This window comes from Oncorhynchus masou, chromosome 17 (genome assembly GCF_036934945.1).
Source record: "Oncorhynchus masou masou isolate Uvic2021 chromosome 17, UVic_Omas_1.1, whole genome shotgun sequence".
In the NCBI taxonomy this organism is placed as follows: Eukaryota; Metazoa; Chordata; class Actinopteri; order Salmoniformes; family Salmonidae; genus Oncorhynchus; species Oncorhynchus masou.
Genome location: NC_088228.1, coordinates 17,273,954 through 17,300,869, shown reverse-complemented (window position 1 = coordinate 17,300,869; position 26,916 = coordinate 17,273,954). Strand labels below are relative to the sequence as shown.

The following is a 26,916-nucleotide window of genomic DNA, read 5'->3' as shown; positions in this document are numbered from 1 at the left end:
CCGCCAGCATCTTCTGCAGTATACAAATCTGTGTTTTTATACATTCATTCTCCTCATTTAACTTACTACAACTGTACACACCTCTACCGTACAAACCAAAGAAACATTCTGTTCTACAAACCAAAAATACATCTAACTTACGCAGATATACACACAACACAGCTATTTTTGTGACAGCCTATGTTTTGAAGAACTGAGAGAAATGCACTGCCATGTGCAGTGGGGCAAAAAAGTATTTAGTCAGCCACCAATTGTGCAAGTTCTCCCACTTAAAAAGATGAGAGAGGCCTGTAATTTCCATCATAGGTACACTTCAACTTATGGTGGAAAATAAGTATTTGGTCACCTACAAACAAGCAACATTTCTGGCTCTCACAGACCTGTAACTTCTTCTTTAAGAGGCTCCTCTGTCCTCCACTCGTTACCTGTATTAATGGAACCTGTTTGAACTTGTTATCAGTATAAAAGACACCTGTCCACAACCTCAAACAGTCACACTCCAAACTCCACTATGGCCAAGACCAAAGAGCTGTCAAAGGACACCAGAAACAAAATTGTAGACCTGCACCAGGCTCAGAAGACTGAATCTGCAATAGGTAAGCAGCTTGGTTTGAAGAAATCAACTGTGGGAGCAATTATTAGGAAATGGAAGACATACAAGACCACTGATAATCTCCCTCGATCTGGGGCTCCACGCAAGATCTCACCCCGTGGGGTCAAAATGATCACAAGAACGGTGAGCAAAAATCCCAGAACCACATCGGGGGACCTAGTGAATGACCTGCAGAGAGCTGGGACCAAAGTAACAAAGCCTACCATCAGTAACACACTACGCCGCCAGGGACTCAAATCCTGCAGTGCCAGACGTGTCCCCCTGCTTAAGCCAGTACATGTCCAGGCCCGTCTGAAGTTTGCTAGAGAGGAGAATGTCATATGGTCAGATGAAACCAAAACAGAACTTTTTGGTCAAAACTCAACTCGTCTTGTTTGGAGGACAAAGAATGCTGAGTTGCATCCAAAGAACACCATTCCTACTGTGAAGCATGGGGGTGGAAACATCATGCTTTAGGGCTGTTTTTCTGCAAAGGGACTAGGACGACTGATGAGTAAAGGAAAGAATGAATGGGGCCATGTGTTGTGAGATGTACCGTGAGATTTTGAGTGAAAACCTCATTCCATCAGCAAGGGCATTGAAGATAAAACGTGGCTGGGTCTTTCAGCATGACAATGATCCCAAATACACCGTCCGGGCAATGAAGGAGTGGCTTCGTAAGAAGCATTTCAAGGTCCTGGAGTGGCCTAGCCTGTCTCCAGATCTCAACCCCATAGAAAATCTTTGGAGGGAGTTGAAAGTCTGTGTTGCCCAGCAACAGCCCCAAAACATCACTGCTCTAGAGGAGATCTGCATGGAGGAATGGGCCAAAATACCAGCAACAGTGTGTGAAAACCTTGTGAAGACTTACAGAAAACGTTTGACCTCTGTTATTGCCAATAAAGGGTATATAACAGTATTGAGATAAACTTTTGTTATTGACCAAATACTTATTTTCCACCATAATTTGCAAAAAAATTCATTAAAAATCTGTATTTTTTTTCTTATTTCTTATTTTGTCTGTCATAGTTGAAGTGTACCTATGATGAATATTACAGGCCTCTCTCATATTTTTAAGTGGAAGAACTTACACAATTGGTGGCTAACTAAATACTTTTTTGACCCACTGTATGTAACCATATTGTGTATATTTCTTAATTAGCGATATAATGTAGAGTTGAACAGTTATTATCCTTAACATGGGTTAATATGGTAACTGTAGAATGAGCTGGTTACATCGTTGTTGCTTTTTTATTCTGATAGCTGTGCTGTTGGTTGCTCATGTTAAGGCCCAGAATTCTAATCTCGAACATCCTTTGATCACATTGTCAAAACAGAAATAAAGTGATTGATTGGGTTATAGAAAAGAGAGCGATAGGCAGAGCGAGATAGATTCAGGATAAGTACCAGGTTGTTAAAAGCATTAAGAAGTAACATAATGTCACAATGTAATACAGTATAATATTACAAGTTACTAACGTAACAAAACAATGATAACTATCGTGGCAAATGCGCAATTCAAAGAGAAAATCACACACAAAACTGGACAAAATGATAAACAATACTAAATCAACAACGTACAAACAGGCTTTGACCAATGATTTCTGGTGAAAAAAAGTTGTTAACACTTCATATAGCAAGCAATATAAAAAAAGATGCTTGTACATTCCTGCTATAGTCGTTATACAAAATACATCTCTGATATTATTGCATTGCTTTTCATACAATAGGGTGACAAGCACTGTTCATCCATTCAACTCTATCGATTAAGGGCTTCTGTTGGGAGAGTTTAATATATCGATATCTAAATATACTCAATCAAATCAGTCAGTCTATATACAGGACATACCACACACACCTGGTTTGATGAACGTGTGTGTTTGTGTGTCCTTCTCTACCTATGAAATCCACACATTCTAGGGTTGCATAGACATACAGGGCCTTCAGAAAGTATTCACACCCCTTGACTTATTCCACATTTTGTTGTTACAGCCTGAATTCAAAATGGACTAAATCATATTTATTTCTCACCCATCTACCCACAATGCCCCATAATGACAAAGTGAAAACATGGTTCAGATATTTTTGCACATAGATTGAAAATGAAATACAGAAATATATAATTTACATAAGTATTCACACCCGAGTCAATACATGTTAGAATCAACTTTGGCAGCGTTCACAGCTGTGTGTCTTTCTGGGTAAGTCTCTCAGTGTCTGTTGGAAATCAGACTGAATCAGGTTTTCCTCTAGGATTATGCCTGTGCTTACCTCGATTCTGTTTCTTAAATTTGTTTTAAATGACTTGTCCTTGCCGATGACAAGCACACCAATAACATGATGCAGCCACCACCATGATGGAAAATATGAAGAGTGGTACTCAGTGGAGTGTGGTGTCGGATTTGCCCTAAACCCAACACTGTGTATTCAGGACTAAAGTTTTACTTCAGTGCCTTATTGAAAACATGATGTATGTTTTGGAATATTTTTATTCTGTAAAGGCTTCCTTCTTTTCACTCTGTTATTTAGATTAGTATTGTGGAGTAACTACAATGTTGTTTATCCATCCTCAGTTTTCTCAAAGGGATATTCAATGTCTGCTTTTTTTTGGCATCTACCAATACGTGCCCTTCATTGCGAGGCATTGGAAAACCTCCCTGATCTTTGTGTTTGAATCTGTGTTTGAAATTCGCTGCTCGACTGAGAGACCTTACAGTTAACTGTACGTGTGGGGTACAGAGATGTGGTAGTCATTCAGAAATCATGTTAAACCCTATTATTGTCCATGCAACTTATTATGTGACTTGTTAAGCAAATGTTTACTCCTGAACTTATTTAGACTTGCCATAACAAAAGGGTTGAATACTTATTGACTCAAGACATTTCAGCTTTTAATTTTTTATTAATTTGTAAAAATCTCTAAAAACATCATTCCACTTTGACATTATAAGGTATTGTGTGTAGGCCAGTGACACAACATCTCAATTGAATCAACTTTAAATTCAGGCTGTAACACAACAACACGTGTGAAAGTAAAGAGGTGTGTATTCTTTCTGAAGGCCCTTGTATGATCATTAGAGCGTATCCAATCAGCTATGCTGGCCTGTTAAAAGGTGGTTGTTTTATTAATCTAGCACACGTTCCTTAAATGTATTCAAAGTTGAGAGTTTTAAAATTAAGTGAACTCTGCCCAATGACTTTAAAACCCAGGACAGGATTGGCTAGAGAGGCAAAGTGTCTACAGAGGCAAGTTCTGTAGCTGACCACATAGAAACCAGCAGCAGAAAGGTTACAGTTGTGTGTGTGTGTGTGTGTGTGTGTGTGTGTGTGTGTGTTAAAGGGTTCCAGCGTGTCTTTTGTGTGTGTGTGTGTGTGTGTGTGTGTGTGTGTGTGTGTGTGTGTGTGTGTGTGTGTGTGTGTGTGTGTGTGTGTGTGTGTGTGTGCATGCTTGCCTGTGTTAGTGTTTGTGTGTGCAAGCATGCGCATGAGTGTGTGTTGTATATTGAGGCCCAGAAGTCCTGCGTGGTAGTCCGTCCTCTGGTAGAGATATGAGTGCATTGTTAAAGCAGAGAGCAATAGAGCTGTGGAGGGAGGCTAGTGCCTGGACACACACACTCCAGTCCACAGCATACACACAGGAAGCAGCAGGCAGAGGACCAGAACAATCTGCCTGTGTATGAGTGTGTGTGAGGAGCTCGTTCACACACACGTCTCTATGGGGCAACACAATCCCTTTCCGCCCCCACAAATGTCCTTATCCACACTGCCCCTCCCCCCGCAGACTAGTCTGTACTGTGTGTGTAGAGGGGCCAGACCAGTAGGAGCATTATGCTGTGTTTTCAGAGCAGGCGCCACTGTAGAGCCAGAGTGGCCAGGAGCAAGGTGAGGGCCATGGGTAGAGACAGGCAGGCAGGGGGGCACCCTGCACCTCTCACCCTCACCACCGGGGGAGCACGACCTCCTGGGTTACTGCCTACAGCTTTATTATTGTTGGACCCCCCGGGTCGACCATCAGTGACTGGAGGAGAGAGGGAGGGAAAGGGAGAGGAAGAGAGGGACAGAGAGAGGACAAGATAAGTCAAGGTAAGACATACACAATTGTTTTTAACTTTGTCAATCACCAGCTGTCATTCCTAACCTCAGTTGAATGGAAGTGTAATGAGTAATTGAAATGTACTGTAGGCCTCTCTGCAACCACACACACCTATACAAACATACTGTACATAACCCCATCCCTCCCCCCAACTCTAACACACACACTGATTGAGGGGTAAATCAGCCTGATTTTCTTTTGGGGGGTGGCAGACCGGGCACCAGCCACCGAGTCCATCCTGGTCTCACACACACACACACACACACACACACACACACACACACACACACACACACACACACACACACACACACACACACACACACACACACACACACACACACACACACACACACACACACACACACACACACACACACACACACACACACACACACACACACACACACACACACACACACGCACACACACACGTTCCACTTTCTTGCTGACATCAGCTCATTGTGAGCCAAAGCTGTCTGAATGAAGAGTTCTCTCTCAAATGCCCTAACCCCTCACTTCCTTCATTTTCCTTTCAGTAACACTTCCCTTCTTCCTCTCAATGTTTGTCCTTTCTCAACGTCTGTCACCTCTCACCTTTCCTTTTATCCGGTCTCCATCTCATGTCTTTACATCCCTCTCCTGATCGCTCCTTTCTATCCTCGAGTCACGGAAAACAAAAAGGCGGGGTATGAGAGATCGATGTGCGGGTACCCTGACGAAACTACGTCGGCGAGTACCGCACCCTCCGTTCTAACGGCAAACAGTGGAGAACAAACTGGACGAGCTTTGTTTGTGAATATCCTATCAACGGGACCTGAAGAACTGTCCTGTTTCACAGACTTGCGGCTGAACAAGGACATGGATAATATACTGTACATCTAGCTGGTTTTTCTATGCATCGGCAGGAACGAATGGCAGCGTCAGGTAAGCTCAAAGGGAGGAGGTGTGTGTCTCTTTGTTAACCACAGCCGGTGCGCAATCTCTAATGGCCAGAGGTTCTGCTCGCCTGAGTTAGAATACCTCATGATAAGCTGTAGACCATACTATTTACCAAGAGAGTTTCCATCTATATTTTTGTAGCTGCATATTTACCACCACAAACTGATGCTGGCACTAAAACTGCACTAAACGAGCTGTATAGGCCTTTAAGAAAACAAGAAAATGCTCATCCAGAGGTGGTGCTCCTAGTGGCCAGTGAATTTAATACAGGAAAACTGAAATCCGTCTTTGCTCATTTCTACCAGCATCTCACGTGTGCAACTAAAGGCAAGAAAACTCTAGATCACCTTTACTCCACACACAGAATCACATACAAAGCTCTCCCTCGCTCTCCATTTGGAAATTCTGACCATAACTCTATCCTTCTAAAACAGGAAGTACTAATGATGCGTTCAATGCAGAAGTGGTCCAATGAAGTGGCTGCTAAGCTACAGCACTGATTCGCTAGCGCAGACCGGAATATGTTCCCGGGACTCATCAGATGGCATTGAGGAGTTTACCACATCAGTAACCAGCTTTATTAAAATTTCTTGTAACTCGGGGACAGTATTTTCATTTTTGGAAAAATAACATTCCCAATGTAATCTGGCTATTTCTTCAGGACAAGATGCTAGAATATGCATATAATTGACAGCTTAGGATAGAAAACACTCTAAAGTTTCCAAAACTGTAAAAATATTGTCTGTGAGTATAACAGAACTGATATTGCAGGCGGAAGCCTGAGAAAAATCCAATCCGGAAGTGACTCATGTTTTGAAAGCTCTGCGTTCCGATGCGTCCCTATTGAGCAGTGAATGGGCTATCAACCAGATTAATTTTTCTACATATTCCCCAAGGTGTCTACAGCATTTTGACATTTTAGTTTTACGCATTTATGTTGAAGAATGAGCGTAAGTGACTATATTGCATAAGTGGTCACCTGATGGCTCTCAGAGTGACTCTTGCGTAAAATACAGAGGTAGCCATTTTACCACCCGGTCCTACTGAAAAGCCAATTGTCCCGGTGGATATATTATCGAATAGATATTTGAAAAACACCTTGAGGGTTGATTATAAACAACGTTTGCCATGTTTCTGTCGATATTATGGAGCTAATTTTGAATATTTTTCTGCGTTTTCGTGACCGCAATTTCCGGTCGTTTTCTCAGCCAAACGTGAAGAACAAACGGAGCTATTTCGCCTACAAAAATTATATTTTTGGAAAAAAGGAACATTTGCTATCTAACTGGGAGTCTAGTGAGTGAAAACATCTGAAGCTCATCAAAGGTAAACAATTTAATTTGATTGCTTTTCTGATTTACGTGACCAGGTTGCCTGCTGCTAGCTAGGCAGAATGCTATGCTAGGCTATTGATAAACTTACACAAATGCATGTCTTGCTTTGTCTGTAAAGCATATTTTCAAAATCTGAGATGACAGGGTGATTAACAAAAGGCTAAGCTGTGTTTCAACATATTTCACTTGTGATTTCATGAATCTGAATATTTTCTAGTAATATTTATGTCCGTTGCATTATGCTAATTAGTGTCAGATGATGATTACGCTCCCGGACCCTCTTGCTGTATCAAGAGGTTTGAGCGCATTGACACTAATCCGGCCACTTATAAGAAATCCCGCGATGCCCTCCAATGAACCATCAAACAGGCAAAGCGTCAATACAGGACTAAGATCTAATCCTATTACACCGGCTCTGACACTCGCAAACAATCACGAATTACAAAGGGAAAACCAGCCGTAAGATGCCCAGTGACATGAGCCTACCAGACGAGCTAAATACCTTCTATGCTGTCGTCGAGGCAAGCAACACAGAACCCTGCATGATAGCACTAGCTGTTCTGGACAACTGTGTGATCTCGCTCTCTGTCGCCGATGTGAATAAGAATTTTAAACAGGTTAACATTCACAAGGCCGCACGGTCAAACGGATTACCAGGATGCATACTCAGAACATGCACTGACCAGCTGACAAGTGTCTTCACTGACATTTTCAAACTCTCCCTGACCCAGCCTGTTTCAAGCAGACCACCATAGTCCCAAGAACGCCAAGGTAGCCTGTCTAAATAACTATCGCCCCATAGCACTCACATCTTTATCCATGAAATGCTTTGAAAGGATGGTCATCTCTCACATCAACACCATCATCCAACACACCCTGGACCTACTCCAATTTGCATACCGCCCCAACAGATCCACAGACGACGCAATCTCTAAAGCACACCACACTGCCCTTTTAACACCTAGACAAGAGGAACACCTATGTGCAAATGCTGTTTATTGAGTACAGCTCAGCGTTCAACACCATAGTGCCCTCCAAGCACATCACTAAGCTAACAACCCTGGGACCCTCCTTCTGCAACTGGATTCTGGACTTCCTGACAGGCTGCCCCAGGTGGTGAGGATAGGCAACAATACATCCGCCACACTGACCCTCAGCACGTGGACCCCTCAGGGGTGCGTGCCTAATCCCCTCCTGTACTTCTTGTTCGCCCACTACCGCGTGGCCGCACACAATGCCACGATCATTAAGTTTGCCGAAAACACAATGGTGGAAGGCCTGAACACCGATGACGATTAGACAGCCTATAGGGAGGAGGTCAGAGTCCTGTCAGAGTGGTGCCAGAACAACAACCTCTCCCTCAAAGTCAGCAAGACAAAGGAGCTGATTGTGAACTACAGGAAACGGAGGGCCAAGTAAGCCCCCATTCACATTGACAGAGCTGTAGTGAAGCGGGTCGAGAGCTTCAAGTTTCTCTGTGTCCTCATCTCTAAGGATCTATCATGGCCCACTCACACAAACACAATCGTGAAGAGGGCACGACAATTCCTCTTCCCCCTCAGGAGGCTGAAAAGATTTGGCATGAGCCCTCGGACCCTTAAAAAGTTCTACAGCTGAACCATCAAGAGCATCTTGACTGGCTGCATCAGCACTTGGTATGGCAACTGCTTGGCATCCGATCGCAAGGCGTTACAGAGGGTAGAGTGTACAGCCCAGTACATCACTGGGACCAAGCAGTGACAGAGGAAGGCCCTAAAAATGTTCAAAGACTCCAGCCCAAAAAATTGTCAGACTCCAACCACCCAAGTCATAGACTGTTCTCTCTGCTACCGCACGGCAACGGTACTGATGCACCAAGTCTGGAGCCAACTGGACCCTGAACATCTTCTCTTCCAAAGCCAAAAGACTGCTAAATAGTTAGTTAAATAGTTAACCAAATAGCTACCCGGCCTATCTGCATTGACCCTTTTTGCACTAACTTGTTTGTCTCGTCACATACCTCTGCTGCTACTGTTTATTGTCAGTCACTTTAATCCTAATTAAATCTACATATCTACCTCAATGACCTCATACCCCTGCATATCATCTCAGTACTGATACACAGCCAAGTTATCGTTACTCATTGTGTGTTTATTATTACTCTTATTAGTACGTGTTTCACTTTTCTATTGTTGCTCTATTTTTTATTTCTCTCTGCATTGTTGGGAAGGGCCCATAAGTAAGCATTTGTTTACAAGGCATGTGACAAATAAAATGTGATTTGATTTGAAATCCTTAGTATCAGTAGGTTATTTAGCATCTGTGGGTTATTTAAACCTTAGCATCTGTGAGTTATTTAAACATTAGCATCTGTATGTTTGTCACAGAAGCTGAGGGTTGGAGAGAGGAGGGAAATGAAGCTAAAGTGTCAATGGTTATTGTTCCCTTTGAACACAATAGACAAAGATCGACAAAGCCATCACTTATCCCCGATCAGACTGCTGTCGTTGTTTCTACTAGAATGAATGGGATGCATCTGGTTAGGAGGCTGAAAGAGAAGACACTTTAATATCAGCCATGGGCCTGAGCATCCTAAGGCACTTGTCACTCCCTGGTCGAAATATATTATGTTTATCTTCATTTATTTGGTCAGGCCAAATTGATTGGGAACCATATTTAGGTAGCCATATTCTTTGAGTGTTTCGTGGGTGATTGTTCCTGTCTCTGTGTTTGTATTCACCAGATAGGCTGTATAGGTTTTCACGTTCCGTTTGTTGTTTTGCATTGTTCATTTTTTCATGTCGAGTCATTTTTCATTAAAGGACATGAGTAACCACCACGCTGCATTTTGGTCCGCTTCTCCTTCAACAGACGAACACCGTTACAGAATCACCCACCACAACAGGACCAAGCGGCGTGGTAACAGGCAACAGCCGCAGCAGGAGCAGTATAACAAGACTTTCTGGACTTGGGAGGAAATCCTCGACGGGAGAGGACCATGGGCTAAACCAGGGGAGTGTAGCCGCCCCAAGGTGCAGCAGGAGAAGGAATGGACATGGGAGGACGAATTGTTCGGAGAAGGACCCTGGGATCAGCCTGGAGAATATCGCCGCCCCAAAGAAGAACTGGAGGCGGCGAGAGTTGAGAGGTGCTGGTATGAGGAGGCAGCGCGGCGACGCGGATGGAAGCCTGAGAGTCAGCCCCTAAAATGTCTTGGGGGGGCTCACAGGGAGTATGGCTACGCCAGGTACGAGACCGGCGCAAACTTCCTGTGCTTACCGGGGGGCTAAAGAGACCGGGCAGGCACCGTGTTATGCTGTGGAGCGCACGGTGTCTCCAGTACGGGTGCATAGCCCGGTGCGGTACATACAAGCTTCTCGTATTGGCCGGGCTAGAGTGGGCATCGAGCCAGGTAAGGTTGGGCAGGCTCGGTGCTCAAGAGCTCTAGTGCACCTGCACGGTCCGGTCTATCCAGTGCCACCTCCACACACCAGTCCTCCGGTGGCAGCTTCCCGCACCAGGCTTCCTGTGCGTGTCCACGGCCCAGTACCACCAGTGCCAGCACCACACATCAGGCCTACAGTATGCCTCGCCTCTCCAGCGCTGTCGGAGCCTTTCTACTCTCCCGCCTGTTTAACGCAGCCAGAGCCTTTCTCCTCTCCTGCGCTGCCGGAGTCTCCCGCCTGTTCAGCGCTGCCGGAGCCTTTCTCCTCTCCTGCGCTGCAGGAGTCTCCCGCCTGTTCAGCGCAGCCGGAGCCTTCCTCCTCTACAGCGCTGCTGGAGTCTCCTGCCTGTTCAGCGAAGCCAGAGCTGCCAGCCTGCATGGAGCAGCCAGAGCTGCCAGAGCTGCCAGCCTGCATGGAGCAGCCAGAGCTGCCAGTCTGCATGGAGCAGCCAGAGCAGCCAGTCTGCATGGAGCAGCCAGAGCTGCCAGTCTGCATGGAGCAGCCAGAGCTGTCCGTCTGCATGGAGCAGCCAGAACTGCCAGTCTGCATGGAGCAACCAGAGCTGCCAGTCTGCATGGAGCAGCCAGAGCTGTCAGTCTGCAAGGAGCTATCAGTCTGCAAGGAGCTGTCAGTCTGCATGGAGCAGCCAGAGCTGCCAGTCTGCATGGAGCAGCCAGAGCTGCCAGTCTGCAAGGAGCTGCCATTGCTGCCAGTCTGCAAGGAGCTGCCAGTCTGCAGCCAGAGCTGTCAGTCTGCAAGGAGCTATCAGTCTGCAAGGAGCTGTCAGTCTGCATGGAGCAGCCAGAGCTGCCAGTCCGCATGGAGTAGCCAGAGCTGCCAGTCTGCATGGAGCTGCCAGTCTGCAAGAAGCCGCCAGAGCTTTCAGTCTACATGGAGCAGCCAGAGCCGCCAGTCAGCATGGAGCAGCCAGATCCGTCAGTCTGCCAGGATCTGCCAGTCAGCCAGACTCTTCCAGATCTGCCAGTCAGCCAGACTCTTCCAGATCTGCCAGACTCTTCCAGATCTGCCAGTCAGCCAGACTCTTCCAGATCCGCCAGTCAACCAGACTCTTCCAGATCCGCCTGTCAACCAGACTCTTCCAGATCCGCCAGTCAACCAGACTCTTCCAGATCCGCCAGTCAACCAGACTCTTCCAGATCTGCCAGTCAACCAGACTCTTCCAGATCCGCCAGTCAGCCAGGATCTGCCGGATCCTACTACCTGCCTGAGCTTCCTCTCAGTGCTGAGCTTCCTCTCAGTGCTGGGCTGCCCCTCAGTCCCGGGCTTCCTCTCAGTCCCGAGCTGCCCCTCAGTCCCGAGCTGCCCCTCAGTCCCGAGCTTCCCCTCAGTCCCGAGCTTCCCCTCAGTGCCGAGCTTCCCCTCAGTGCCGAGCTTCCCCTCAGTGCCGAGCTTCCCCTCAGTGCCGAGCTTCCCCTCTGTGCCGAGCTTCCCCTCAGTGCCGAGCTGCCCCTCAGTCCCGAGCTGCCCCTCAGTCCCGAGCTGACCCTCAGTTCCCGAGCTGCCCCTCAGTCCAGTGTGGTTCTGGGTGAGGACTACTAGGCCATGGTCGGCGGCGAGGGTGGACTATCCTAGGACGCGAAGAGGGGGGACTAAGACATTTATAGAGTGGGGCCACATCCCGCGCCGGAGCCGCCACCATGGACAGACGCCCACCCGGACCCTCCCTATTGTTTTGATGTGCGTCCGGGAGTCCGCACCTTGGGGGAGGGGGGGGGTTCTGTCACGCCCTGGTCGAAATATATTATGTTTATCTTCATTTATTTGGTCAGGCCAGGGTGTGACATGGGTTATTGTGGTGTGTTTTTGTCTTGGGGTTTTGTGGGGTGTCTAGCATAGTCTATGGCTGCCTGAGGCAGTTCTCAATCAGAGTCAGGTGATTATCGTTGTCTCTGATTGGGAACCATATTTAGGTAGCCATATTCTTTGAGTGTTTCGTGGGTGATTGTTCCTGTCTCTGTGTTTGTATTCACCAGATAGGCTGTATAGGTTTTCACGTTCCGTTTGTTGTTTTGCATTGTTCATTTTTTCATGTCGAGTCATTTTTCATTAAAGGACATGAGTAACCACCACGCTGCATTTTGGTCCACTTCTCCTTCCACAGACGAATGCCGTTACAGCACTACACATAAAGCTAACTACAAAGACAAAGGAATGTTTTTCACAATATTCCATCTTTCTTTTTTCTCATTTTCCTTCCTCTGTCTCTTCCGCTTCTCCTCTCTCACCACGCTCTCTATTTCTCTCTACCCCTCTCTGTCCTCTATCGTTCTCTCTCTCAGCATTTTGTATTGATGACGTAGTCTACACATTGATCCTATTCGTGTACATGTGTACAGTAACAATCAACAATCAAGTTTGGACACACCTACTCATTCAAGGGTTTTTCTTTATCTTGACTATTTCCTGCATTGTAGAATAATAGTGAAGACATCAAAACTATGAAATAACACAAATGGAATCATGTAGTAACCAAAAAAATTGTTAAACAATTGCAAATATATTTTAGGTTATTCAAAGTAGCTACCCTTTGCACACTCTTTGCCTTCTCTCAAACAACTTCACCTGGAATGCTTTTCAACAGTCTTGTAGGAGTTCCCACATATGCTGAGCACTTGTTGGCTACTTTTCCTTCACTATGCGGCCCAACTCATCCCAAACCATCTCAATTGGGTTGAGGTCCGGTGATTGTGGAGGCCAGGTCGTCTGATGCAGCACTCCATCACTCTCCTTCTTGATCAAATAGCCCTTACACAGCCTGGAGGCGTGTTGTGTCATTTTCCTGTTGAAAAATTAGTTATTGTCCCATGAACACAAGGAGTCATGTGGTTTTAATCTGATTGTCAAACAAATCACTTCAAAAAGTAGGTTATCACCAGAGAAAGCATACAAGCGAGCGAAACAGAGCCACTCTTTCTTACTGTATGTAGCCCATGTATCTGATGCTGTCTGGCCAAAAAGAGTATGACATGCCATAATCTATTTGGCCAGACAGCATCAGATACATTGGCTCCACGTACATGTCCTCTTCCTTAAAGACGATGCCAGAATAATCAAAGCACCTGTGTCTTCCCCTAGAGTCTAAGAGCCGGGGATGTGTTTCTACTAAGCTAACATATGGATTTTTTTTAAGGTGGTCATTTCAAGGATCATTTAGCTATTTGTTTTAGGACCCCTGTAGGTATTACAAAAAACATACAAAATGTATTTGATGAAACATTGAATTTGGCATTAGTGCCATTAGCCCATAGAAATGCATTGAATAACAGATTCACTACATGGAAAAACAGATATACTTCCTTTTGAGAAAATGTTGGACTGTTTTTGAGTGTTTTTTTTTACTGTGGAATTACCCATACTTGGAAATGACCTATTCACTTCCATACATGTTTTGCCCCGGTACCAGGTGACCTTCAGATGAGTCCCATGACATTTTTGAGCCCAGACATTTTCATGAGAAGAATGATTTTTGGGATGTCTCCTGGTCTGACAAACACTGCTGTAGCTCGGCCACCTTCCACCGCAGATGAGGAAATCCGACATTGGCGAATGTGGTGTATTGAAATGCAGCCCATGCAAAAAACTCTCTACCAGCTTAAACTGACACCTTTTAATGGGGATTTATTTATTATGCCTTGAGTGGGGGTATGGGGAGGCCTCAAACAGACATTTTTTAATGGGGATTTTTAAAAAGTATTTATTATGCCTTGAGTGGGGGTATGGGGAGGCCTCAAGCAGACATTTTTTTAATATATTTTTTTATGTCCAGCTCACGAGGCCCCTTGATGATGTAAGGCCTAAGGCATTTGCCTCTTCTGCCTAATGGTAAGTCCACCAGCGAGTAACCACATTCCACTGGGAAATCAATTTAAGGTACAAGGTTATGGTTTAGCATACACATTTAGTGTGTATATTTTTGTGTGTGTGCATACGTGTGTGTGTGTGCAACATCCAACCAGAGGAATAGAGTTGGCTGTACTACTGTGTATTCTGTGTGCAAACTTTTCCCATCTTTCCCATCAGAGGTGAGAGACCCCTCAATATACCCATTACTCTCACAGTGGAAATAACTGTTTCTCTCCTCCTCTCCCTTTCCTTTTTCTCTTTCAGAGCATTCATCATTTCATCCCTCTATATGAAACATGCTCAGGTCACTACAAGGGCAGATTTATACCTGCAGAGCATTGCTAGTTTGCGTGATTGCACACACACGCGCGTACACACACACACACATATGTACAATTCAAACACACACACACACACACACACACACACACACACACACACACACACACGTTGCCTTCCCAGTCAAGTCATACAAGTCAGGGCATAGCCATGAACCCCAGTGCACAAAGAAGCAGTCTAAAGGTTAAAGTTTGGTCTGGTGCTGAAAACAGACAGACCTTCACTTCCTCTCTTTTTCTCCCTTCCTCTTTTGCTCCCTCTCTTCTTTTCCCTCTTCCTCTCTTCCTTTCAGTCACCCTTGTCTCTCTTTCTCCACTTCTACCTCTCTCCCTCTTTCTCTATTTCCTGTTAATTCTCTCCTTCAGCTGAGCTCCACAACTAAAGCCTCTTAGGGGGCTTCTGTCTGAGAAAGGCTGAGGGAGGAAATTGTGCATTCCTCTTGAAGTAGTGGATGTTTGATTTGAGTTGCCAAACGTTGCTTCAGGAGAACATGTGTAGAATATGAGAGATACAACACATTAATATCAAAAGGAGAAAAGTAAACTATAAAAACTTGAGGTATAAGAGGTAATCATGAATGTGTCATGAATGTGTCATGAGTTATTGTAACTTCAGGGATGAACATGTCAGGTGAAAGCTCAGTGAAAACAAGACAGACAATATTAATGCTATGGAGAGAGAGGGAGAAAGAGAGATAGGAAGTCAATATAGTTAGAGGTAGTGTGTGGCTCAGTTGGTAGAGCATGATGCTTGCAACAACAGGGTTGTTGGTTTGATTCCCACAGGGGACCAGTATGTAAAAATTTAAAAATGTATCCACTCACTAAATCGCTCTGGATAAGACTGTCTTGATAAATGACTAAAATGTTTAAAAAATATATTAAAAAAAGAGAAAGAAACCAAAGCTGAAATGTATTTTATATTGAATAACCTTGATGCTTTGGCAACACACATATCTTTATTTTACTAGGCAAGTCAGTTAAGAACAAATTCTTATTTTCAATGACAGCCTAGGAACAGTGGGTTAACTGCCTGTTCAGGGGCAGAACAACAGATTTGTACCTTGTCAGATCAGGGGCTTGAACTTGCAGCCTTCTGGTTGCTAGTCCACCGCTCTAACCACCAGGCTACCCTGCCGCCCCCACATAGTGTGTGAAAGGATTGCTTTGGCAACACAAGTATCTTTGTTATGCCAATAAAGCATTTTAAATTAAATGTAATTGAAAGAGGGAGAGAGAGAGATGATAATGGTTATCTTAAGAGGCTAACAGATAGGGCAGGACTCAGCTGGCTCATTGGTCTCGCTCTAAAATCCTTCTAATGAGGATGGAGAGAGGGAGGAAGAGAGAGATAGCGGGAGAGAGGGGTGGTTTGAGAGAAGGAGTGGAGACCAGACTCCTTGCTAAGATTCAATCTGGCGTTTCAGCAGGGGGCTGAATAAATGCATCATCTCTAGTGAGCCACAAACAACAACCACCCCAACCGATACCATTATGGCTGTGTTTACACAGGCAGCTCAATTCTGATCTTTTTCCACTAATTGGTATTTTGACCAATCACATATCTTTTCACATCATATCTTTTTCAGAGCAGATCTGCTTGGTCAAAAGACCAATTTGTGAAAAAAATATCAGAATTGGACTGCCTGTGTAAACGCAGCCTAAGAGGACTGAGACATTATTAGGCTACGTTTACTCAGGCAGTCCAATTCATTTTCACATCTGATACCTATCTGAGCTTTCCCCCAAAAAATTCAACAGCAAAAAAACATGGAATTTCCAGTTAATACCACCTCCATGTGAATCTGGATCCTGATACAAACCCGATCCCCATATGCAACCTCTGTCTGGACACTCAGATTACATTTTTTTCCTCTGAAGTGTTTTTTTATGCACATGACCAGCTGTTACCATGACAACCACCCAAAATCTAAAGGAACAGTGACAGGAAATGAGCATTGCATCTGTGTGCTACTGTACTTCAGAGGCTACATCAGTGTGACTGCGCAAACCTGATATGGTTCACATGTAAAACTGAGTGTGACGAACTTCAATTCCATGTTGTCTCTGTGCTGCTGAGCTGATTTTTGCAACTTGGCTACATGCCAGACTTTACGCTTTTGACTTTAAATAACCGTTTAATCAAAATGTACCAAGGTCTTAGTTTTGTCCTTTCTCAACTTCTTGTCATTCAACTTTTTCACCCCAGACACTATATCTGGACATGGTTCTATGGGACCTCCAACAACCAAAAAAGGTAAGTAGTAACATTAACATTATGCACTCTAATTGCAGTCGCTGTACTTATAACATAAAGGAAAACGATCGCCTTATGGTGAGGATAGCCGAGTTGCAAGCCTAACTTTAGTCACAATCGTTAGGCAAAGGGGAATTTAAGTGTAGGAAAGAATGATTCAGTGTCTCTGCCACCAGTAAGTATAGATAGTGCTAGTAATCCCTCGCACGGTCCCCACAGCCGGACAACTTTCTCAAGGCTTCTGGAAAGAAATGCTGTTGGCATGCTCAACCGGTATCATTCAGCCAACAGAAACTTTCAACCGGTTTTCCCTACTAACCAACGAGTTGGAGCCAGAGGTGGAGCCTTCTCGGGTCTCTCCTCCACCCGTTACAGGGTCTGAGCCGCTGAAGCTTCCCACCATTAGCTCTGACAAATTGAAAACCCTGGTCATTGGCGACTCCATTACCCGCAATATTAGACTTTAGAAAATAATCATCCAGCGATCAGTTTACCAGGGTGCAGGGCTACTGACGTAAAGGCTGATCTGAAGATGGTGCTGGCTGAGGCTAAAACTGGTGAGTGTAGAGAGAATAGGTATATTGTTATCCACGTCGGCACCAACGATGTTAGGATGAAACAGTCAGAGGTCACCAAGCTCAACATAGCTTCAGCGTGTAAATCAGCTAGAAAGATGTGTCGGCATCGAGTAATTGTCTCTGGCCCGCGACCAGTTAGGGGGAGTGATGAGCTCTACAGCAGAGTCTCTCAACTCAATCGCTGGTTGAAAACTGTTTTCTGCCCCTCCCAAAAGATAGAATTTGTAGATAATTGGCCCTCTTTCTGGGACTCACACACAAACAGGACCAAGCCTGGCCTACTGAGGAGTGACGGACTGCATCCTAGCTGGAGGGGTGCGCTTATCTTATCTATCAACATAGACAGGGCTCTAACTCCTCTAGCTCCACAATGAAATAGGGTGCAGGCCAGGCAGCAGGCTGTTAGCCAGCTTGCCAGCTTAGTGGAGTCTGCCAATAGCACAGTCAGTGTAGTCAGCTTAGTTTTCCCCATTGAAACCGTGTCTGTGCCTGGATCTAGGTCGGGAAAATCTAAAAATGGCGGTGTTCGCCTTAGCAATCTCACTGGAACAAAGATGACCTCCATCCATGTCATTTTTAAAAGAGACTGTGATAATGCCTCACAACTCAGAATAGGAATAGTTAATATTAGAACCCTCACTGCCAAGGCTGTCATAGTCAATGAACTAAATACTGATCATAAACTTGATGTGATTGTCCTGAGTGAAACATGGCTTAATTAAGCCTGATGAATTTTTAGAGTTAAATGAGGCCTCTCCTCCTGGTTACATTAGTGACCATATGACCTGCGCATCCTGCAAATGCAGAGGTGTTACACGTTTATTTGATAGCAAATGTAAATTTACAGGCCTCCTTGGTCATATACAGCATTCCCTAAATTCCTAATCGGACTCATAATTACCCAATAAATGTTTGTTTTGTTTGATAAAGTCCCATTTTTCCAGCCAAAGAGAGGAGTTACAAAAAGCAGAAATAGAGATAAAATTAATCACTAACCTTTGATGATCTTCATCAGGTGACACTCAGAGGACTTCATGTAACACAATACATGTATGTTTTGTTCGATAAAGTTCATATTTGTATCCAAAACTCTCAGTTTACATTGGCGCGTTACGTTCTGTAATGTTTTGCTTCCAAAACATCTGCTGATTTTGCAGAGAGCCACATCAATTTACAGAAATAGTCATAATAAACATTGATAAAAGATACAACTGTTATGCATGGCACTTTAGATAAACTTCTCCTTTATGCAACTGCTGTGTCAGATTTCGGAAAAGCTTTACCCAAAAAGCACAGCATGCAATAATCTGAGTATAGCGCTCAGACAACAAAACAAGCCATACAGATATCCGCCATGTTGTGGAGTCAACAAAGTCAGAAATAGCATTATAAATATTCACTTACCTTTGATGATCTTCATCAGAATGCACTCCCAGGAATCCCAGTTCTACAATAAATGTTTGATTTGTTTGATTAAGTCCATAATTATGTCCAAATACCTCCTTTTTGTTTGCGAGTTTGATTACACGATCCAAACTCACAACGCGCGGGCAAGTCCAGGCGAAAGTTCAGAAGAAAAGTCATATTACAGTTCGTAGAAACATGTCAAACGAAGTACAGAATCAATCTTTAGGAGGTGTTTACCATAAATCTTCAATAATGTTCCAACCTGAGAATTCCTTTGTCTGTAGAAATGCAATGGAACGCAAGCTAACTCTTACATGAGCACGCATGATCAGCTCATGCCCCTCTGGCAGACCTCTGACTCATTCAGCTCCCATTCCCCCCTCCTTCACAGTAGAAGCATTAAACAAGGTTCTAAAAACTGTTGACATCTAGTGGAAGCCCTAGGAAGTGAATATGACCCCATAGACTGTATATTCTTAAGGCAATGACGTGAAAAACTACAAACCTAAGATTTCCCACTTCCTGGTTGGATTTTTTCTCCGTTTTTTGCCTGCCATATGAGTTCTGTTATACTCACAGACATCATTCAAACAGTTTTAGAAACTTCAGAGTGTTTTCTATCGAAATATACTAATGATATGCATATATTAGCAACTGGGCCTGAGTAGCAGGCAGTTTACTCTGGGCACCTTTTAAACCAAGCTACTCAATACTGCCCCCAGCCATAAGAAGTTAAAAGTATTGGATCAGACCCTTTTTTTCAATTTTCTCTTAAAATGACATAATCTAACTGCCTGTAGCTCAGGACGTGAAGCAAGGATATGCATATTTTTGATACCATTTGAAAGGAAACACTTTGAAGTTTGTGGAAATGTGGACTTAATGTAGGAGAATATAACACTTTAGATCTGGTAAAAAATAATACAAAACAAAAAACATGCGTTTTCTATTTTAATCATCTTTAAAATGCAAGGCCATAATATAATATCAATGCATTACCGTCATAATATCAACATTATAACATCAATGCATGACAATACAAGTAAACATATCTGTTGGAAGCAGATGGTTAACATGTGAAGGGATATACAGCGTCATTCTAGGTATACATGCTATTGGGGGGAAAAGAGAAAGAAGAAACTGTGGTGTCATCTGTCCAGAGATGGTGTGGTAGTCCCAGGAGATCTGTCATCCTCCCAGGACAGTCGCACAGAGCTCAATGTCAGGGGTGATGGGGCTGGGAGGACTGTGTGTGTGTATGTGTGTGGAGGATGGGTGGTGGCAGTGTTCATTTGGCACCAGGCATAGAGGAGAGGGTACAATGCTAGTTTGTCAGCAGGTGTCTCAGGGCCTCAAGGCTAGAGGCATCAAACACTTACTGTTCTGGTCCAAACCAACCTATAGGCACTGACAGACTTGTGAGTGCACACACACACACACACACTGAGTTCCGCCACTATTCCTGACAGATGACAAAACACCTACCAATAGGAACAGATACATTGAATACATGCATATTGACTTGGAATGGTAAGGTCTTTATGGATACATTGGCAAAATATTGTCAAAAGGCCAATTAGTAAAAACAAATATAATTGGGCTGCTTGTGTAAACTCAGAGTATCTAACAGAGGAGGCTGGTGGGAGTAGCTATACGAGGGCGGGCTCATTGTAATCCTCCTTCAGCTCCTTTCACCAGCCTCCTCCAGTATCTAAAGCCTTTTGTGGAAAGTCACATTTCTAACCAAGGCCACATCTTCCCTTAATGGACAGGAAGGATGCTTCTCTTCTCCCCCACTTGAGTCCTCCACATCTGAATAATCTGAATCAGTACTCAAGGACACTACAGGACCAAACTCCATTGAATGGGAATGACATCCATGAATGACATGGTACGGTATCCAAGAGGAATTCACATTAAAGCACATTCCAAAAACATAGAAGCTCAGAAGCTCTCCTGGGCCCCTATTCATAAAGTGTCTCAGAGTAGGAGTGCTGATCTAGGATCAGTTTTGCTTTATAGATCAAAATGAATATGATTGCATGGACAGGGATCCTGGATCAGCACTCCTACTACTTACTCTAAGAGGCCCTGGACCTGGGTAAACAGATAGCTAGCAGGGTAGCCTAGTGGTTAGAGCGTTGGACTAGTAATCAAAAGGTTACAAGTTCGAATCCCCGAGCTAACAAGGTACAAAACTGTCGTTCTGCCCCTGAACAGGCAGTTAGCCCACTGTTCATAGGCCATCATTGAAAATAAGAATTTGTTCTTAACTGACTTGCCTAGTAAAAATTAAATAGTTCCAGTCCTAGAGGATGACAGTACTGTAGTTCCAGTCCTAGAGGATGACAGTACTGTAGTTCCAGTACTTGAGGATGACAGTACTGTACTGTAGTTCCAGTCCTAGAGGATGACAGTATTGTAGTTCCAGTCCTAGGGGATGACAGTACAGAACTGTAATTCTAGACCCAGGGGATGACAGTACTGTACTGTAGTTCCAGTCCTAGAGGATGACAGTACTGTAGTTCCAGTCCTAGAGGATGACAGTATTGTAGTTCCAGTCCTAGGGGATGACAGTCCTAGAGGATGACAGTATTGTAGTTCCAGTCCTAGAGGATGACAGTACTGTAGTTCCAGTCCTAGAGGATGACAGTACTGTAGTTCCAGTCCTAGAGGATGACAGTACTGTAGTTCCAGTCCTAAAGGATGACAGTACTGTAGTTCCAGTCCTAGAGGATGACAGTATTGTAGTTCCAGTCCAAGGGGATGACAGTACTGTAGTTCCAGTCCTAAAGGATGACAGTACTGTAGTTCCAGTCCTAGAGGATGACAGTACTGTAGTTCCAGTACTTGAGGATGACAGTACTGTAGTTCCAGTCTTAGAGGATGACAGTATTGTAGTTCCAGTCCTAGAGGATGACAGTATTGTAGTTCCAGTCCTAGGGGATGACAGTACAGAACTGTAATTATAGACCCAGGGGATGACAGTACTGTACTGTAGTTCCAGTCCTAGAGGATGACAGTACTGTAGTGCCAGTCCTAGAGGATGACAGTACTGTAGTTCCAGTCCTAGAGGATGACAGTACTGTAGTTCCAGTCCTAGAGGATGACAGTACTGTAGTTCCAGTACTTGAGGATGACAGTACTGTACTGTAGTTCCAGTCCTAGAGGATGACAGTATTGTAGTTCCAGTCCTAGGGGATGACAGTACAGAACTGTAATTCTAGACCCAGGGGATGACAGTACTGTACTGTAGTTCCAGTCCTAGAGGATGACAGTACTGTAGTTCCAGTCCTAAAGGATGACAGTACTGTAGTTCCAGTCCTAGAGGATGACAGTATTGTAGTTCCAGTCCTAGGGGATGACAGTCCTAGAGGATGACAGTATTGTAGTTCCAGTCCTAGAGGATGACAGTACTGTAGTTCCAGTCCTAGAGGATGACAGTACTGTAGTTCCAGTCCTAGAGGATGACAGTACTGTAGTTCCAGTCCTAAAGGATGACAGTACTGTAGTTCCAGTCCTAGAGGATGACAGTATTGTAGTTCCAGTCCTAGGGGATGACAGTACAGAACTGTAATTCTAGACCCAGGGGATGACAGTACTGTACTGTAGTTCCAGTCCTAGAGGATGACAGTACTGTAGTTCCAGTCCTAGAGGATGACAGTACTGTAGTTCCAGTCCTAGAGGATGACAGTACTGTAGTTCCAGTCCTAGAGGATGACAGTACTGTAGTTCCAGTCATAGAGGATGACAGTACTGTAGTTCCAGTCCTAGAGGATGACAGTACTGTAGTTCCAGTCCTAGAGGATGACAGTATTGTAGTTCCAGTCCTAGAGGATGACAGTCCTGTAGTTCCAGTCCTAGAGGATGACAGTACTGTAGTTCCAGTCCTAGAGGATGACAGTACTGTAGTTCCAGTCCTAGAGGATGACAGTACTGTAGTTCCAGTCCTAAAGGATGACAGTACTGTAGTTCCAGTCCTAGAGGATGACAGTATTGTAGTTCCAGTCCTAGGGGATGACAGTACAGAACTGTAATTATAGACCCAGGGGATGACAGTACTGTACTGTAGTTCCAGTCCTAGAGGATGACAGTATTGTAGTTCCAGTCCTAGAGGATGACAGTACTGTAGTTCCAGTCCTAGAGGATGACAGTACTGTAGTTCCAGTCCTAGAGGATGACAGTACTGTAGTTCCAGTCCTAGAGGATGACAGTATTGTAGTTCCAGTCCTAGGGGATGACAGTACAGAACTGTAATTCTAGACCCAGGGGATGACAGTACTGTAGTGCCAGTCCTAGAGGATGACAGTATTGTAGTTCCAGTCCTAGGGGATGACAGAACTGTAATTCTAGACCCAGGGGATGACAGTACTGTACTGTAGTTCCAGTCCTAGAGGATGACAGTACTGTAGTGCCAGTCCTAGAGGATGACAGTATTGTAGTTCCAGTCCTAGAGGATGACAGTACTGTAGTTCCAGTCCTAAAGGATGACAGTACTGTAGTTCCAGTCCTAGAGGATGACAGTATTGTAGTTCCAGTCCTAGGGGATGACAGTACAGAACTGTAATTATAGACCCAGGGGATGACAGTACTGTACTGTAGTTCCAGTCCTAGAGGATGACAGTATTGTAGTTCCAGTCCTAGAGGATGACAGTACTGTAGTTCCAGTCCTAGAGGATGACAGTACTGTAGTTCCAGTCCTAGAGGATGACAGTACTGTAGTTCCAGTCATAGAGGATGACAGTACTGACAGTCCTAGAGGATGACTGTAGTTCCAGTCCTAGAGGATGACAGTATTGTAGTTCCAGTCCTAGAGGATGACAGTATTGTAGTTCCAGTCCTAGAGGATGACAGTCCTGTAGTTCCAGTCCTAGAGGATGACAGTACTGTAGTTCCAGTCCTAGAGGATGACAGTACTGTAGTTCCAGTCCTAGAGGATGACAGTACTGTAGTTCCAGTCCTAGAGGATGACAGTACTGTAGTTCCAGTCCTAGAGGATGACAGTACTGTAGTTCCAGTCCTAGAGGATGACAGTACTGTAGTTCCAGTAGAGGATGACAGTACTGTAGTCCTAGAGGATGACAGTACTGTAGTTCCAGTCCTAGAGGATGACAGTATTGTAGTTCCAGTCCTAGAGGATGACAGTCCTGTAGTTCCAGTCCTAGAGGATGACAGTATTGTAGTTCCAGTCCTAGAGGATGACAGTACTGTAGTTCCAGTCCTAGAGGATGACAGTACTGTAGTTCCAGTCCTAGAGGATGACAGTACTGTAGTTCCAGTCCTAGAGGATGACAGTATTGTAGTTCCAGTCCTAGAGGATGACAGTACTGTAGTTCCAGTCCTAGAGGATGACAGTACTGTACTGTAGTTCCAGTCCTAGAGTCCAGTTCCAGTCCTAGGGGATGACAGTACAGAACTGTAATTCTAGACCCAGGGGATGACAGTACTGTACTGTAGTTCCAGTCCTAGAGGATGACAGTACTGTAGTGCCAGTCCTAGAGGATGACAGTACTGTAGTTCCAGTCCTAGAGGATGACAGTATTGTAGTTCCAGTCCTAGAGGATGACAGTACTGTAGTTCCAGTCATAGAGGATGACAGTACTGTAGTTCCAGTCATAGAGGATGACAGTACTGTAGTTCCAGTCCTAGAGGATGACAGTACTGTAGTTCCAGTCCTAGAGGATGACAGTATTGTAGTTCCAGTCCTAGAGGATGACAGTCCTGTAGTTCCAGTCCTAAAGGATGACAGTATTGTAGTTCCAGTCCTAGAGGATGACAGTACTGTAGTTCCAGTCCTAGAGGATGACAGTACTGTAGTTCCAGTCCTAGAGGATGACAGTACTGTACTGTAGTTCCAGTCCTAGAGTCCAGTTCCAGTCCTAGGGGATGACAGTACAGAACTGTAATTCTAGACCCAGGGGATGACAGTACTGTACTGTAGTTCCAGTCCCAGAGGATGACAGTACTGTAGTGCCAGTCCTAGAGGATGACAGTACTGTAGTTCCAGTCCTAGAGGATGACAGTATTGTAGTTCCAGTCCTAGAGGATGACAGTACTGTAGTTCCAGTCCTAGAGGATGACAGTACTGTAGTTCCAGTCCTAGAGGATGACAGTACTGTAGTTCCAGTCCTAGAGGATGACAGTATTGTAGTTCCAGTCCTAGAGGATGACAGTACTCTAGTTCCAGTCCTAGAGGATGACAGTATTGTAGTTCCAGTCCTAGAGGATGACAGTACTGTAGTTCCAGTCCTAGAGGATGACAGTATTGTAGTTCCAGTCCTAAAGGATGACAGTACTGTAGTTCCAGTCCTAGAGGATGCCAATACTGTAGTTCCAGTCCTAAAGGATGACAGTACTGTACTGTATAGTACCAGTCCTAGAGGATGACTGTACTGTACTGTAGTTCCAGTCCTAGAGGATGACAGTATTGTAGTTCCAGTCCTAAAGGATGACAGTACTGTAGTTCCAGTCCTAAAGAATGACAGTACTGTAGTGCCAGTCCTAAAGGATGACAGTATTGTAGTTCCAGTCCTAGAGGATGACAGTCCTAGAGGATGACAGTCCTAGAGGATGACATTATTGTAGTTCCAGTCCTAGAGGATGACAGTACTGTAGTTCCAGTCCTAGAGGATGACAGTACTGTAGTTCCAGTCCTAAAGGATGACAGTACTGTAGTTCCAGTCCTAGAGGATGACAGTATTGTAGTTCCAGTCCTAGGGGATGACAGTACAGAACTGTAATTCTAGACCCAGGGGATGACAGTACTGTACTGTAGTGCCAGTCCTAGAGGATGACAGTACTGTAGTGCCAGTCCTAGAGGATGACAGTACTGTAGTTCCAGTCCTAGAGGATGACAGTATTGTAGTTCCAGTCCTAGAGGATGACAGTACTGTAGTTCCAGTCATAGAGGATGACAGTACTGTAGTTCCAGTCCTAGAGGATGACAGTATTGTAGTTCCAGTCCTAGAGGATGACAGTATTGTAGTTCCAGTCCTAGAGGATGACAGTTCCACTAGAGGATGTACTGTAGTTCCAGTCCTAGAGTCCAGTTCCAGTCCTAGGGGATGACAGTACAGAACTGTAATTCTAGACCCAGGGGATGACAGTACTGTACTGTAGTTCCAGTCCTAGAGGATGACAGTAATGTAGTGCCAGTCCTAGAGGATGACAGTACTGTATTTCCAGTCCTAGAGGATGACAGTACTGTAGTGCCAGTCCTAGAGGATGACAGTATTGTAGTTCCAGTCCTAGGGGATGACAGTACAGAACTGTAATTCTAGACCCAGGGGATGACAGTACTGTACTGTAGTGCCAGTCCTAGAGGATGACAGTATTGTAGTTCCAGTCCTAGGGGATGACAGTACAGAACTGTAATTCTAAACCCAGGGGATGACAGTACTGTACTGTAGTTCCAGTCCTAGAGGATGACAGTACTGTAGTGCCAGTCCTAGAGGATGACAGTATTGTAGTTCCAGTCCTAGAGGATGACAGTACTGTAGTTCCAGTCCTAAAGGATGACAGTACTGTAGTTCCAGTCCTAAAGGATGACAGTACTGTAGTTCCAGTCCTAGAGGATGACAGTATTGTAGTTCCAGTCCTAGGGGATGACAGTACAGAACTGTAATTATAGACCCACGGGATGAGAGTACTGTACTGTAGTTCCAGTCCTAGAGGATGACAGTATTGTAGTTCCAGTCCTAGAGGATGACAGTACTGTAGTTCCAGTCCTAGAGGATGACAGTACTGTAGTTCCAGTCCTAGAGGATGACAGTACTGTAGTTCCAGTCCTAGAGGATGACAGTACTGTAGTTCCAGTCCTAGAGGATGACAGTACTGTAGTTCCAGTCCTAGAGGATGACAGTATTGTAGTTCCAGTCCTAGAGGATGACAGTCCTGTAGTTCCAGTCCTAGAGGATGACAGTACTGTAGTTCCAGTCCTAGAGGATGACAGTACTGTAGTTCCAGTCCTAGAGGATGACAGTACTGTAGTTCCAGTCCTAGAGGATGACAGTACTGTAGTTCCAGTCCTAGAGGATGACAGTACTGTAGTTCCAGTCCTAGAGGATGACAGTATTGTAGTTCCGTC

At 44.6% G+C, this 26,916-nt stretch overlaps 1 protein-coding gene across 2 annotated transcripts in view; it reads right to left on the bottom strand.

Annotated features, from left to right (window-relative positions):
* Positions 1-3,944: 3,944 nt before the first annotated feature.
* LOC135558630 (glypican-5-like) overlaps positions 3,945-26,916 on the bottom strand; it is a 248,390-nt gene continuing 225,418 nt past the window's right edge. For both annotated transcript variants that reach the window (XM_064992579.1, XM_064992580.1), the window contains one exon: positions 3,945-4,610. In XM_064992579.1, coding sequence (XP_064848651.1) covers positions 4,432-4,610 — 179 coding nt within the window. In that variant the 3' untranslated portion in view covers positions 3,945-4,431. The remainder of the gene's footprint in view (positions 4,611-26,916) is intronic.